General features: G+C 41.5%; 1 protein-coding gene across 3 annotated transcripts in view; it reads right to left on the minus strand.

Annotated features, from left to right (window-relative positions):
* Positions 1-13,011, minus strand: part of VPS26C (VPS26 endosomal protein sorting factor C) — an 81,446-nt gene extending 68,435 nt beyond the window's left edge. For all 3 annotated transcript variants that reach the window (XM_063089097.1, XM_063089115.1, XM_063089107.1), the window contains exon 1: positions 12,896-13,011. In XM_063089097.1, coding sequence (XP_062945167.1) covers positions 12,896-12,952 — 57 coding nt within the window. In that variant the 5' untranslated portion in view covers positions 12,953-13,011. The remainder of the gene's footprint in view (positions 1-12,895) is intronic.
* Between the last annotated feature and the right edge of the window lie 380 nt (positions 13,012-13,391).

The raw sequence follows: 13,391 nt of genomic DNA on the forward strand, positions 1-13,391 counted from the left end.
CCTAACGTTTCAGTAATACTCTTAGAATCACCTAGGGTTCTCGTACCACATTTGGTCTGGAGATTTTATGCACCAAGAGTGAGCCTGCCCTTTTATTTATCAATGGGAAATCAAATGCAGTAAGTACTAACTAACATGAAAACAAACCACAAGGTTAAGTTATTGGGCTGGGTGGGAAAACATGAGTTAGACAATTAATTGCTTGCTGAAACTCTACTCTTTCTTAGTAGCACTTAGAGACTCATTTTGTTTGGAAAACAAAGATCAGAAGCATTAAAGAGATTTCCATTTGTTAGGTATCCCCATCTCCACTATTCTGTGTAACAACTGTTTTCCATCTTGTTTGAAAAACAGAATAAACCACCACCAGGTATTTCCTCATATAGTGAGTAATGGCCAATATTATGTGTTATTTAGTGAAGCTCCAGCCAGGAGAATATTGAAGAGAATGTGTCATCTCCAATCTATCATTAAAACTGTGATCATGCTACCCAGCAATCTCATTCCTAAATTTTACCCAAGGAAAACAAAAGCTTATGTTCATACAAAAAACCTGTACACAAGTGTTTCTAGCAGCTTTACTGAAAATCACCCCCACATCCCTCTACAGTAAATGGATGTACAAACTGTGGTCCATCCATACAAGGGCAGAATAAGCATAAAAAGGAAGGAACTACTGACACATGCAATTTGGTGAACCTCAAGTGCATCACGTCAATGATGAAGCTACACTCAGAGGGCTCCACAGTGTACAATCGTATTTATGCCATTAACATGACTTTTTGGAAAAAGAGACTGAAAACAGGGCTGACAGTGAGGGAGAAGCTGACTGCAAAGAAGCACAAGGGAATTTGGGGAGTGACTGAACTGCTCCATATCTTGATTGTGATGGCGGTTACTGTCTCAAAGAACTCTACACTGAAAAGGGTGATCTGTTGTATGCAATTATACCTCAGTTTTTAAAAAAACATGGAAATTATCAAGTATAGAAGAAAATACAGTTATACTACTTTCTGAAAAACCAGGTCATATTCTAAATAGCGTCATATTTAAGTAAAAATCTATAAAAATCAGTCAGTTCACTAGCAATGGAACTGTAACAAAATATTGAGGTATCAATTTACATGGCTTATGTACACTTACTGCTAATATAGTAGAAATAATACCATTATTCATTCAACAAACCTTTTGGGCATGCCTACCATGTATCAGACATGGTTCTAGGCAATCGGGCACAGCAGCGAACAAAAGAGACACAGCCCACACTCTCGGAGGGCTCACATTCTAGTAACGCATTCTGATGCAGTACACTAATATGGTAAAACATAGCCAGTTTCTCCTAAGTATGGTGTAGTAGGAATATAGCTGTAAATACTAAGTAAAATGGGCTGACAAAAAGCAAGGCTATTCTCTGACGGTGAAATCTGAAATTTCTAGTTCTGAAACTTTCTTGAAAGCCTGGAAAAGAAACTTGAGCTACTGAGTAAAAGTTTAGAAGAAAAGGGGAGAATAAGATTGCTAATACTAACCACAAAAAGTAAAAATAAAAGCAAGTAAATATGGGGTCTTTAGCAGAAGAGTATTAAATTCTAATCCAGGTGTGCTATGCAGTTTCAGGGGTTCTAACTACCTATTAGCAAAAAAATTATGTATTCATAGAGATGTATTGATTTCAGATTTCAATAACATTAAAACTTGTAGAAAGTTTAGAAGTTGACAGTGGTTTGGAACTTTTGGCATGGTGCACGTAAAGACTCCAGACTATAAACCAAATGTTTAGGAGGGCTCCAATTACAAAGGAATCTGGGAGTTGGCATAATTATATGCCAAAGTAATGACTGAGGAACATAGGGAGTTGGCCAAAGAAAATGCTTTGCATAGCCAGCCCACACTTACATAATCAACGACCCAAACAGCCATCAAATTAAAATCCCAGTCAGTAAAATTGTGTACGAATGATAAATAATACCATCCAAATCCAAGCAGGATGCAGGCAAACTTCAGGAACAGAGGACGAGAGATGAGTCCAGCAGCAAATGAGGCCAATGCTAAAGGGCTTTGTCACAAAGCCGGAGCTCGGCAAGAGCACTGCAGGGCAGAGTGTGTGTTAAGTAGGCAGCACAGGAGTGGGCTCTCTGCTTCAGGTTAATCCAGAGTGGGCGCCCCGGGTCAAGTCGCCAAGGCCACTGTAAGCACCTACCCCAAGAGGTGAGGAATGTACTGTGGTTAACTCTGGGGAGTGTTTATGAGAGAGGAGAAGGGAGAGAAGACTGTTACTTTTCATTGACACTCTTTTGTATCAGCTGAATTTTCTCAGCAAGTGAAAATATATTTTTTAATTTACAAAACTAGATTAAGACTTTTTTGCAAGATCTAAAACATATGGCCAAACACAACTGTATCTCTTTTTTTTAATTAAAAAATGTTTATTTTTTTCTTGATTATAATGCCCATCTACCACTTACTTTGCATTGACAGGACTTCTGTTCCTTTCCCAAAGATGATGATTTGGGTTTCAGAGTAATTGTCGTAAATAATCCTTTCTGATAAAACAAAGGAAGGACCAATTTTTGGCTGACATCATGCCTAGTATGTAACAGTAAAACCATAAGCTTAAAGAGAATATGATCATGAGGGGAAGGGCGGTGAGGACTAATGGAACCATCACTAGAAAGCATATGAGCCAGCACTGTAAGTTGCCAGATACTTGCCCAATACATCAAAGGACAGCAGATGTAACCCTCACAGAGTGACTCAGAGGCAAGTTCTCACTGACATGAGTATCCAGGGTCAGGACAGCTTGATCAAGCTCAGGTTTTTGTCAAGAGTCAGAAGGCTGTAATCTCATATTGCCCTTTCCAGGGCAAGTTTAAACTCAAGTAAGGACGACAGTGAAGGCTGCCAGAGCCCACCAGCTTCTGCTGAGCCTGCTGGAACAAGAACCCCAGGTGAACAGTTTATTAAGGAGGAAACTGACAGAAGGACCAGCCACGGACAGCAAGTAAACTGGTAGGTCTACACGTTTTTTGGTTTAGATCCTCCAGTAAATAAAAGCAAAAAGTTTTAAACTTCATTCCATGTACTGCATTTTATCTGAAAGTTAATAACCTATAAATTTTGGCATAAGATCAATAAAATGGGTTGGTTTGAAAAAACTTCAACTTTGTTGGCTCTGGCTGGTCATCAGATCCTATAACCAGTACTTTTCAAACTGAACCACTGGTTCACCCTAGGCCTGTACAGACACTTCAGCAGCCACTTTGGAATTTGAGGAAGAGTCAGGAAGGGCAGGAGCAAATGTACGTTTTCATGTCAAATAGAACAACTCTGCTTTTATGTTTATAAAACCAACTATTTTAATACACATTGTATTTATAAAAATTGACATATTAGAATTCTACAGAATTCTTCATTTAATAAAACATTTTCCATTGCTTCGATTTTTTTAAAAAAATCTTTATCCTAAACAAACATAATGCATGTTTTGAGCTATTTAAAAGAAAACACTCATTTGTAATTTACAAGACGAAAGGTAAAAATACATTTTCTATCACATTGAGAAAGGCACCATTTCTTTTGAGCTTGAATTTTTTTCTGCCTACAAGTGAAAGAGTAAACTGTCTCTTCAGTACAGACAATAAAAGACAAAGGCAGTGTTTTTAAGAGTTGCTCACCATATAAACGTGTCCAGAAAATCTTGTGAGCTGGTAAACTAGATGACGATAATTGAAACGAAAAAGAATTCTTCATTTCATAAAAGTATTTACAAGAATTACATCTTTACACGTTTGTGTTTGTATGGAAATGTCTGAAAGGAAATACTCTGTGAAGTGGGATGTGCTAAGGAAAAAGCTTTAACTTTTTTCTTTTATTCGTGGTAATGCTTAAGTTTTACCATTTTTATAATTTAAAAAATGCAAATATGAAAAGAGAGGAAGTACAGTTCCCCAAAACATGGTCTGGAAATAGGTGATCTAGAAAATGCTCCGGAAAAAAGAAAAAATGATCTGAAGTCAACTAGGTCTAGCAAGCACTGCACACTTGCCCGTGAGAGGTTACAGCATCCTTCAGCACCATGAAGGCTCCGCAAAGTCCTGCCATGACCAACAAATGAACCCTGGACCCCATGGCTGGGAGCAATGGTGCCCAGCACACTGGGTCTGCTCCACACACAGGAATTGAGAGCCGGGCCTGGAGCAAGTCAATGCGCTAAATGACCTCTCCCTAAACTCTAGACATCCAAATAGAGCAAAGCTTACTTCTGAGTTTTGGGAGCTGCATTTTTCTTGTTGGCATTACTACTGTCAGTTGTCGATTGTTAAGAAGGCTCTTCTGAAACAGTTTGGCCCTCTGTGCTCACTTGGGAGGGGAAACAGGATGGTTAACAAGTCAGTCTGTTCTCTGAACAGAAGCTGAAGGCTTGAAAAGCAACTGGGGGTGTGGCTGGGAGGTGCAGATATGTCTAGTAAAAGAACTGCATTTATGTATAACTACAGATAAAAAATGTAATGTGTTGAAGAGATACTCAGAGCTAGGGAGTTATAGACTCCTCAAGTATAGCTGAAATGAAAATGGAAAGCAAATGCAAAAATGGCTTTGCCTTCCAACTTTTCAGGAACTTGCCTTGCTAAGAGGTTAGCTGCCGAGTAAATGCAGAAGAGAGGACTGGAGCAAAGGGGGCAGGTGTGCCACACCGAGCGAGCGACAGCCCAGCAGAAGGAACACACAGAGGGGAGCAAGAGGGCATGTGCTTCAAAGGGCAGGAGGACAAGGGAGTAAATGCAACAGCACCGAGGAGCTTCCTGGGGCAGGCTGAGAGCTGGGACCTTCTGTAAGCAAAGTCAGCGGTAGCTGGATTGGAAGCCGAGGACAGACAGACCAGCTGGCTCCGCTGACTCAGGTGGGGCATGAAGTGGGGAAGAGGCCAACGAGGGGGAGAACAGGAGGAAAAGAGAGGTGCCATCTCCCCCAAGCCTGCCTGTGAGCAGCAAAGCTGGGCATTCAGCACTGGGGGACAACTGCAGCAGGAATTGGGGGAAGGTGCAGACTGCAGTTTTTGCACCACAGAGAGGGCATGGCTGGAGACACATGGCAGAATCCAGGATGATGCAATGGCAGCAGATCTGGACTGATAATTTGGCATTAGGAGAAGGCAGAGGAAAAACCAACCACCCTGGCTGAATGAGGTCTCAGCCTGAGCGCAGATCAGAGCAGCCTGCGGGAGTCAGGGGTGTGCGTGACATGCTGAGGCTTGTCCGGTTGCTGCACAGTCTTAGAAACTGACATGACCACAGTGGTCCAGCAGGCCTTACGAATACTCAGGCCAGTGCAAGATCTACTGCAACAAACACCCAACGGAGAACCACAAGGACGATCTAACTGCATCCCAATCTTCAAACAGGCTCACGTAATTCTAAAAATACCTCTCATGCATTATGTAAGGTTTAGGTTAAGGTTTAGAAGACAAGCTTTTGCAGGCGTATTAGGTTATTAGCAAGAAAAGAGACCCAATTAAAGTTTAGATGACTGTGTTTCCTAAAAGGTTCCTACCTTCCCAAATTACCTTGAGATCCTTCCTAGCTCAAAGATCCCCTAGGTCCTTGCAACAGCAGTCACAATAATTGGTCATTCCTTTACTAAGAATTCAGTAGGATAAAGTAGAATAGTTAGGATTTTTTTTAATTAACCTTTTAGCTTTGTAATTTTTCTCCATAATAATGAGCTGCTATGGTATAGGGTTTCTCCTCCTCTCATTATTATTTTTTTAAACAAGAAATTACATGCAAGCCAAATAAGACAAAACACAAATACAGAGGTTCTTGTGGTAACAGAATCAGCCTGGGGTGCATAAATCCCTTGTCAGTATAATCTGGCTACACTGGGGGGTAAATCTCTCTTTTTTTTTTTCACAACCATAATTTCTAACAGTGTCATTTTCATGAGTACATACGCAAGGATTTAAGAATGCAAAATATTCTGTATTTATAAAAACAAATGAATTATATTTACATTACAGAAAGATTTACCACTGGGTTCTTCCAACCAATAAGCTCCCAGGGTGCACTGAAGTCAAAAAGTAATTTATAAGGCATTTGAATCAAACTCTTTGATCAAGAACAAATTCACTGCACCAAGCAAAGAAGTATACAGCAATACCAAAACACACTCAACTTTCAGGCTACCAAATGCCATAATCTCTGTCTTTTCTCTTTGGTCGCTGACCCTCCTTCCTCCACGTTGACAGTGGGCAGGTATCTGGCAATCTGTCAAGCGTCTGACAGGCACTTATTAGGCAGTCTGTGGGGTGCACTAACAATGTGATCAACACCGTTGCACACAAAGAGCAGTTGTGAGGGTGAAGAGACTTTGTGGAGCACGGGGAGAGCACAGCATACCACCACCCATCATTTGAGCCTCTACTATGGGCCAGAATCTGATAAGTGTCTTAAAACATCTCATTTAATCCTCAAAACACAACCTTTGCATAGGTACCATCTCCATCCTACAGGTGAGAATTAGGCCCCAGAGAAGGCACAGAGTCCTTCCTGAACATGGGAATGAAGAAGCGAGGTCAGACATTTGCTCTCATCAGTGCCCTCAGCATGTCGCTGAATTCTCTCAGCCTCATTCTTCTCAACCAGAAAATGGGGGAATGCCACCTCCACGCAGTACTTGTGAGGGTCGAAGTGCTCTGTGAGCCAGGAAGGGCCACAGCAGTACACACTATTATAAAATGATGTTAGGTAAGTGTTCCCAAGGGAAATTTAAACTTTTGCCAGATAGATGGAACTAGGGAATTTTTATCACATTCCTGATTGTCATTCTGCAGATGGGGCCTGGGAAACAGAAGTTTTTTGACTCAATGTGAAGGACTCTCAGGAGATGGTGGCATGACACCAAAGCTTCAAGCTCTGAGGAAGGGCCTGTGCTCATGCTGAGCCACGCCAACTGAGATGAAGACCCTAGGAACCAACTTTGGGGCAATTTTCTATTATTTTCTATTCCTGAATGAGAGAGAAAACCACATTTATAGGAATCCTGAAATCTCTACTTGCATATTTATTTAAATCATTCTCTTAGGAATGGCTATGCTAAAGCAAACAAGTAATTGGGGAGTTCAATGTATAGCTCTGAGGCTATGTCAAAATAAGAATAAATCTTACCAACATCTGTATAGAACTGACATCTGGAACACTATTTATTATTACAAAACAAAACCCATAATATTGCCAACGAGACCATTGTTTACCCTGTCTGATTAATGCATCAATAACACTGTTAGTCTCATGAATTTTGTTTAAATGTTTTAAGGCTTCAACTCATTTAATAAACAATTTTTGAGCACCTACCAAGTGGCAAGTACTGCCAAGCCTAGAAATACAAGTATAAATAAAATAAAAAATTTTAATTGGGTGGACTTACAGAATAAAGTCATTACAACAGAAGATAATCACTGCAATGACAGAGGTACATACCATATGAGTTTATTTTATAAACTCAATATTTTTATTGCTGGTTACTGCTGAATTACAGAAAACATTCCCATATTACTCTGTCTTTTTCTGACCAGTAGACCTAACATTCCTTTACTCCATCATAATCTCACTTTACTGTTAAAGTTACTCTTTTCGTAATTCTGCTAGGAAGGAATTTCCTAAAATTTAAATATTAAAATTAGAAATTATTGTAAGCCTATGAGTGAAAGAATTGTTGCTATAACAGAAACTAAAGCACACAGTTTTAAATAACTCATATAAAAAATGGAAATTATAAGATATTTAAACTGTATAATAATAAAAATACTACAAATCAAATCTCGGGAAACACAATTATGGGACATGACAATGGAGCTGGTGTCTTCCCACACTGCCACAGAGCATGAAGTTACTAACCATGACGCCTCATCAGGATCTTTTGGAGCAATATCTTCTGCCAGGATCTAGGCAGGGTGATATTTCCTCCTAACTCACTCCATCTCTCTCTCCTGGTTCCCTGCCCATTTCCAGCAGGACCTGGGTGGGGTCACAAGGCTGATTGCTTTGTGTAATAATTCACTGGCCTATTAAAAACCAAAAACTTGTGGGATGCAATTAAAGTAGTACTTAGTGTGAAATATCTCTATTTTTAAAAAGGATACTACAATTTAGTAAGCTATACAGCCAAATTATAAAATAAATTTTAAAAAAAGAACAGAATAAACCCAAAGAAAATAGAAATATTTTGGAAGATGATAATGCCAAGTCAAATTTTAAAAATGCTATTGCTGCCTAATTAGATGAGGGTGAGTGATTGTAAAAGCATGGGGAACAGAGTAAGAGAAACCTTCCACTGGATTCAGACTGTTTCCCAAATGTCTGTAAGTCCCTGCTCACTTTGCTCACATTGTCTGTTCCTCCCGACTGAAACAACAGCACGTGGCGGGTGGGGAGGACCCTGGTCTAATGCTTAGCTTGCAAAACTAGATTCAAGCATTGCCACCTCAGTGAAACCCTCAAAGGGCCCCTGGCTTCCCCCCCCCATGAAATGACTATATCCTACTTTGTGCTCTATGCCATAGATGCTCCTAGTCAAGCACTTTATCATCTCTAGTTTTACATACTTACCTATCTCTACTGACCTGTAACCCTCATGAGATCAATAGACACTGGTTGAATGAATTTGACTGATTAAATGACAATCTAAAAAAAAATTGGATAGATGGAAAAGTGGTGATACGGACAGGTATCCAAGACAGAGACACTCTATCAAGCAAAACGAATAAGCTGCACGTGTGTGTGCAACGTGTGTCTGGAATAGTATACAAACCATCAGTGGATACCTCCAGGGACAGGAAAAGGGGTCAGAAAGAGGAAGGAGGACTTGACTTTCCCTTTACCTCCACCAGTAGGCTTTTACATTTTTAACACAGCTTGCGTAATGTTTATATGTTTAAATGCTTCAACTAGGTTTTTTTTAAAAAAAGAATCAGTCTGTCAATGAGCATTTCTTTCTTGGAAAAAACCCTAAATGTTAATCTTAAAACCAAGTGTAACTTAGGTTCTCTAGTATACACAGACTTAAAGCCATTTTCAAATGCTTCTACAACAACTAAGTACTGAGAAGCACAGTAACAGAATCAGCATACATTCAGACTAGAAGTTCTACCAGTCTTTTTACTGACATATCATGATATCATTTATAGCACTCCCAGGAAATGAATAACAACCATTTCTATGTTACAAATTCCTCCATTCTGCATAAAATGGCCATTCTTAGGGAGGCATTTCAATAGACTATTCATTGGCTTTAAAATCTGGCCGATCTTACATGGAATCCAGGCTTTCGCACTACTTGGGTGATCAAATTCTTCAACCTGTCTAGGCCTCAGTTTCCTCTTTAGAAAAATGAGAGTGATGCTGCCTTGCTGTCAAAACCACGCATCAGTATTTCCCAAGTACCTCTGCTGGAATACAACACTGCTTTATGTGGCTACATGGACAAACATGTTTCACTTGAATGACAATCATTTATGACCTCAGGCCTGAGATGTTATTGCTTAGGATCAGGCAAAAGTAGGTGGCAGCCACCTTAGGCAAACCATGACAATTACTAGCACTGTGCTCTGGCAGGACCATGGATAAGTCAAATCTTTTTACCAAGCTCCTGAGATATACAGAGAAAATGAAAAAATCTGTAAGCCATTAGCTCCACCTGCAGCCAGCTGAGAGTGGGGAAGGTGAGAGAGGCCACCCCCACCCCCCGACCATAGGGCAAACTACACTTGAAATATGTACTATCCTCAGACACTGAGACCTCATCAGGCAACCAGCCAGCAAGGGTCCTGCCACCTGGAGCTCAGGAAGCAGTCATGACAGTGCTGGCCACCTCCTCCACCTATCCTGAATCACAGATCATGGAGTCTAGCACATGAGTCAAGGGCACACACGTCCAGGTACAGATTTTTGTCAGTTGATTAGATTTACTGGTTTATTATCTTTTCTTTGCTTCGCTTTTTTGCCTTTTAAAATAATATAGCAACCATCTATTTAGTAAAAGTTATACTGGTTTTTCTTTTATAATCATCTTATAAAGTCTCCTTTTAAAATGCATTTAAGCATAAAAAATGACTGAAGATTGAGCAACAATGCCTTGAGCAAACCACTGCAGATTCTTTCCCATTACGAGCACCAAGAGATGTGCTCTAGATAGGCAGAGCAGACACCGCCTTCAACTCTGCCACTCATGGGGAGTGGGCCTGGCTGTGCAAGGCTTCAGCTGGGTGGACTTTACAATTCCATTTCTTGCATCTCTCCTAAATGTACTTCTCATTACTTGTGTCATATTTAAAACCTCAGAAAACATCTTGGCTGGAGTATTATCGCTGAATAGAACGTGCTAATTTTTAAATGAAATAATAAGTACTAAAACTAAATGTATATAGTTATTGTCACTGCCCCCGCTTCTTACTCTGAAAAATTTCCAAGATCCAGAAAAGTTTTGAGAATATGAAGTAGTGGAGAAGCTGGAACCCACATACACTGCTGGTGGATTGTGAAGTGGTATAGATACTTTGAAAAACAGTTTGACAGTTGTTCAAAAAGTTAAACATAAAATTATCCAGCAAAATCCACTCCTATGTATATACTCAAGAGAAACAAAAACATATGTTCACATAAAAACTTGTACTAGATGTTCATAATAGCATTATTCATAATAGCCAAAAGGTGGAAATAACCCAAATGTTCATTAACAGATGAACAGATAAACAAAATGTGGTCTATCCATACAATGGAAAATTATTCAGCCATAAAAAGGAATGAGGAACTGACACATGCTGCAACATACATGAACACTGAAAGCATTATGCTAGGTGAAAGAAGTCAGTCACAAAAGACCACATATCGTATGATTCCATTTATATGAAATGTCCAGAACAGGCAAATCCAGAATAGATTTGTGATTGCCAGGGGTTAGGAGGGAGGCAGAATGAGGAGTGACTGCTAATGTGTACAGTTTCTTTTTGGATGATGAAAATGTTCTAAAATTACATAGTAGTGATAGATGCACAGCTCTGTAAATAAACAACCACTGAATTGTACAGTTTAAAAGGGTAAATTTTATGCTATTTACATATATCTCTATAAAGCTGTTATTTAAGTAAAAGAATACAAATAGACCCATATAGTTTTCAACTAGATTCAGCAATTGTTCATATTTTGCCACATTCTTTCTCCTATACACACCAGTACGAACATAAACATAAGTACAATTTTAGTACAGTTTATGGCTGGACCATCTGAGATTTAGTTACTGTGACACTTTGTTCCTAAGCACTTCAGCATATGGAATATTCTCCCACATAAACAAAATACAAATATCACACTTGGGAAATTCAACACCAATACAAAACTATTATTTCATGTACAGTCCAAAGTCAAATCTTTTTTATCAAAAATTATGCATTGTATTTGGTTCTCATGTCCATTTAGTCTCTTTTAATCTAGAAAATTTCTCCTGCCTCTTTTTATGACATTGACATTTTTGAAGAATCCAGGCCAACTGTTTCACAGAATGTCCTTCAATTTGGATATGCCTGATTGCTTCCGCATGAATCAATTTATTTTTTATTTATTTATTTTGTTTGTTTGTTTGGTCTTTTTTGCGACTGGCACTCAGCCAGTGAGTGCACTGGCCATTCCCATACAGGATCCGAACCCTCGGCAGGAGCGTCGCCGCGCTCCCAGCGCCACACTCTCCCGAGTGCGCCACGGGCTCGGCCCTTGGCATGAATCAATTTAGATTAAACATTTTTGGCACGAGTACTACCTATGTGAGTTGTGTCCTCAGTGCGACATGCCAGGTGGTACACAACGACATCACTCTCATTAGTGGTGATATAAGGTGCTGTTCATTGTTGGTCTTGTTAGGGTGGCGACTACCAGATTCCTCCATTATAATGGTAGCTTTTTCCCTCTGTAATTAATAATCTGGGGGTGGGGGTGGGTGGGACCTGACCATTTGAGCATGTGTCAATATCAGGTTTCCCAATTGTCTTTTACCCAAAAGTTTTGCCTTCATTCAGGATCTTGCCTGGTATTCCATCCCTTTTGAGATCGCTTTGCTCATGTAACCAACCACAGCTATCAGTTTTATTCCAGCGAGTGTTTGAGAAAGCTGTGATTTCAACCCTAGCTGCACATTAGAATCACCAGTATCTCTGGAGGTGAGATCTGGACAATCATATTTTTTAATTCTCCGGAGTGATTGATTCTGATGCAGAATAAGGGTTAAGATTCCCCGAGTTACAGAAACTTACAACACCCTCATTCTGCAAATAAGAAAATTGAGGCCCGAGGAAATTAAATGACTGGCCAATGGCATAAAGTTTAGTGGCACAGTTAAGATTTTACTTTAGACCTGCATTTTAATATGCCATTCCTTCTGTATTGTCATTCAGAAAAATGAGTAACTTCTGTATGTTGTTAGAAGTGAAAACCGCCTAAAGTATGTGGCTACCAGATGTGCATATTTCTGCTTTCAAGGTCAATTTTGCCCTTCGTTCATTAGACCTTTGTGGTCACTTTAGGAGAGAAGGAAAGGGGCGTTTGGTCATCAGCTCCTCCGCCCTCAGTGCTCACTGTCACAGTTCAAGCTTTGGGGCCCAACGCCGAGCCGGACCGTGCAGCCCCGGCGCCGGGGCGTCACACAGCCCGCAGACACGGCGGCTGCCTCCTCCGGGAGCCGCTCGTAGGGCAGCCGGCCGCGCGCGGGACGCACCTGGCGGGGATGCAGTTGGCGGGGACGCACTTGGCAAGGACGCACCTAGCGGCGCGCCCCTACCCCGCCCGGGGACAACAGACGTGCGCGGCGGGCTGAAGAGAACTGAACCTGCGGGTCCGCCCACCTCCCCACTTACCCCGGCATGATAAACTTTATTCGCTCTTTTAATCTTGATGTCCAGGGAGGTCCCCATCCCGAATTCTCCACAGCGACCACCACTTCCGGCCGCGCGTGGCCCGAAAGGAAAACGAGTCGCCCCGCCCCTCCGTCCCGAGCCCGCCCCCTCCCCTCTCCGCCGGCAGTGTCGTCACGTGACCCTAGCACCTCTTGTCGGATCAACTCCCAGCCCAGAGAGGGCGTACACCCCATGCCTTCCTCCTTCCGGCGCAGGGGCGGGCCTTAACGCGGGCAAAGGGCCGTCACGCTTGGCCCCGCCCCGCCGGGCGTGAAAGGCGGAACCATACTAGCCCCACCCCTTCCGTAAAGACAGTCTTACAACGGGAATACTCCCTTCTCTCGCGTTTAGCGTAGGAAGGAGCTCGGCCCTCCCGGCGTGCCCCGCGGCGGGGCGCGAGGCCGTGGTCGTCTCGCGGGCGCAGCCTGCGCAAGAGGGCTGGGGCTCCCGTCAGGCT

This window comes from Cynocephalus volans, chromosome 1 (assembly GCF_027409185.1).
Source record: "Cynocephalus volans isolate mCynVol1 chromosome 1, mCynVol1.pri, whole genome shotgun sequence".
In the NCBI taxonomy this organism is placed as follows: domain Eukaryota; kingdom Metazoa; phylum Chordata; class Mammalia; order Dermoptera; family Cynocephalidae; genus Cynocephalus; species Cynocephalus volans.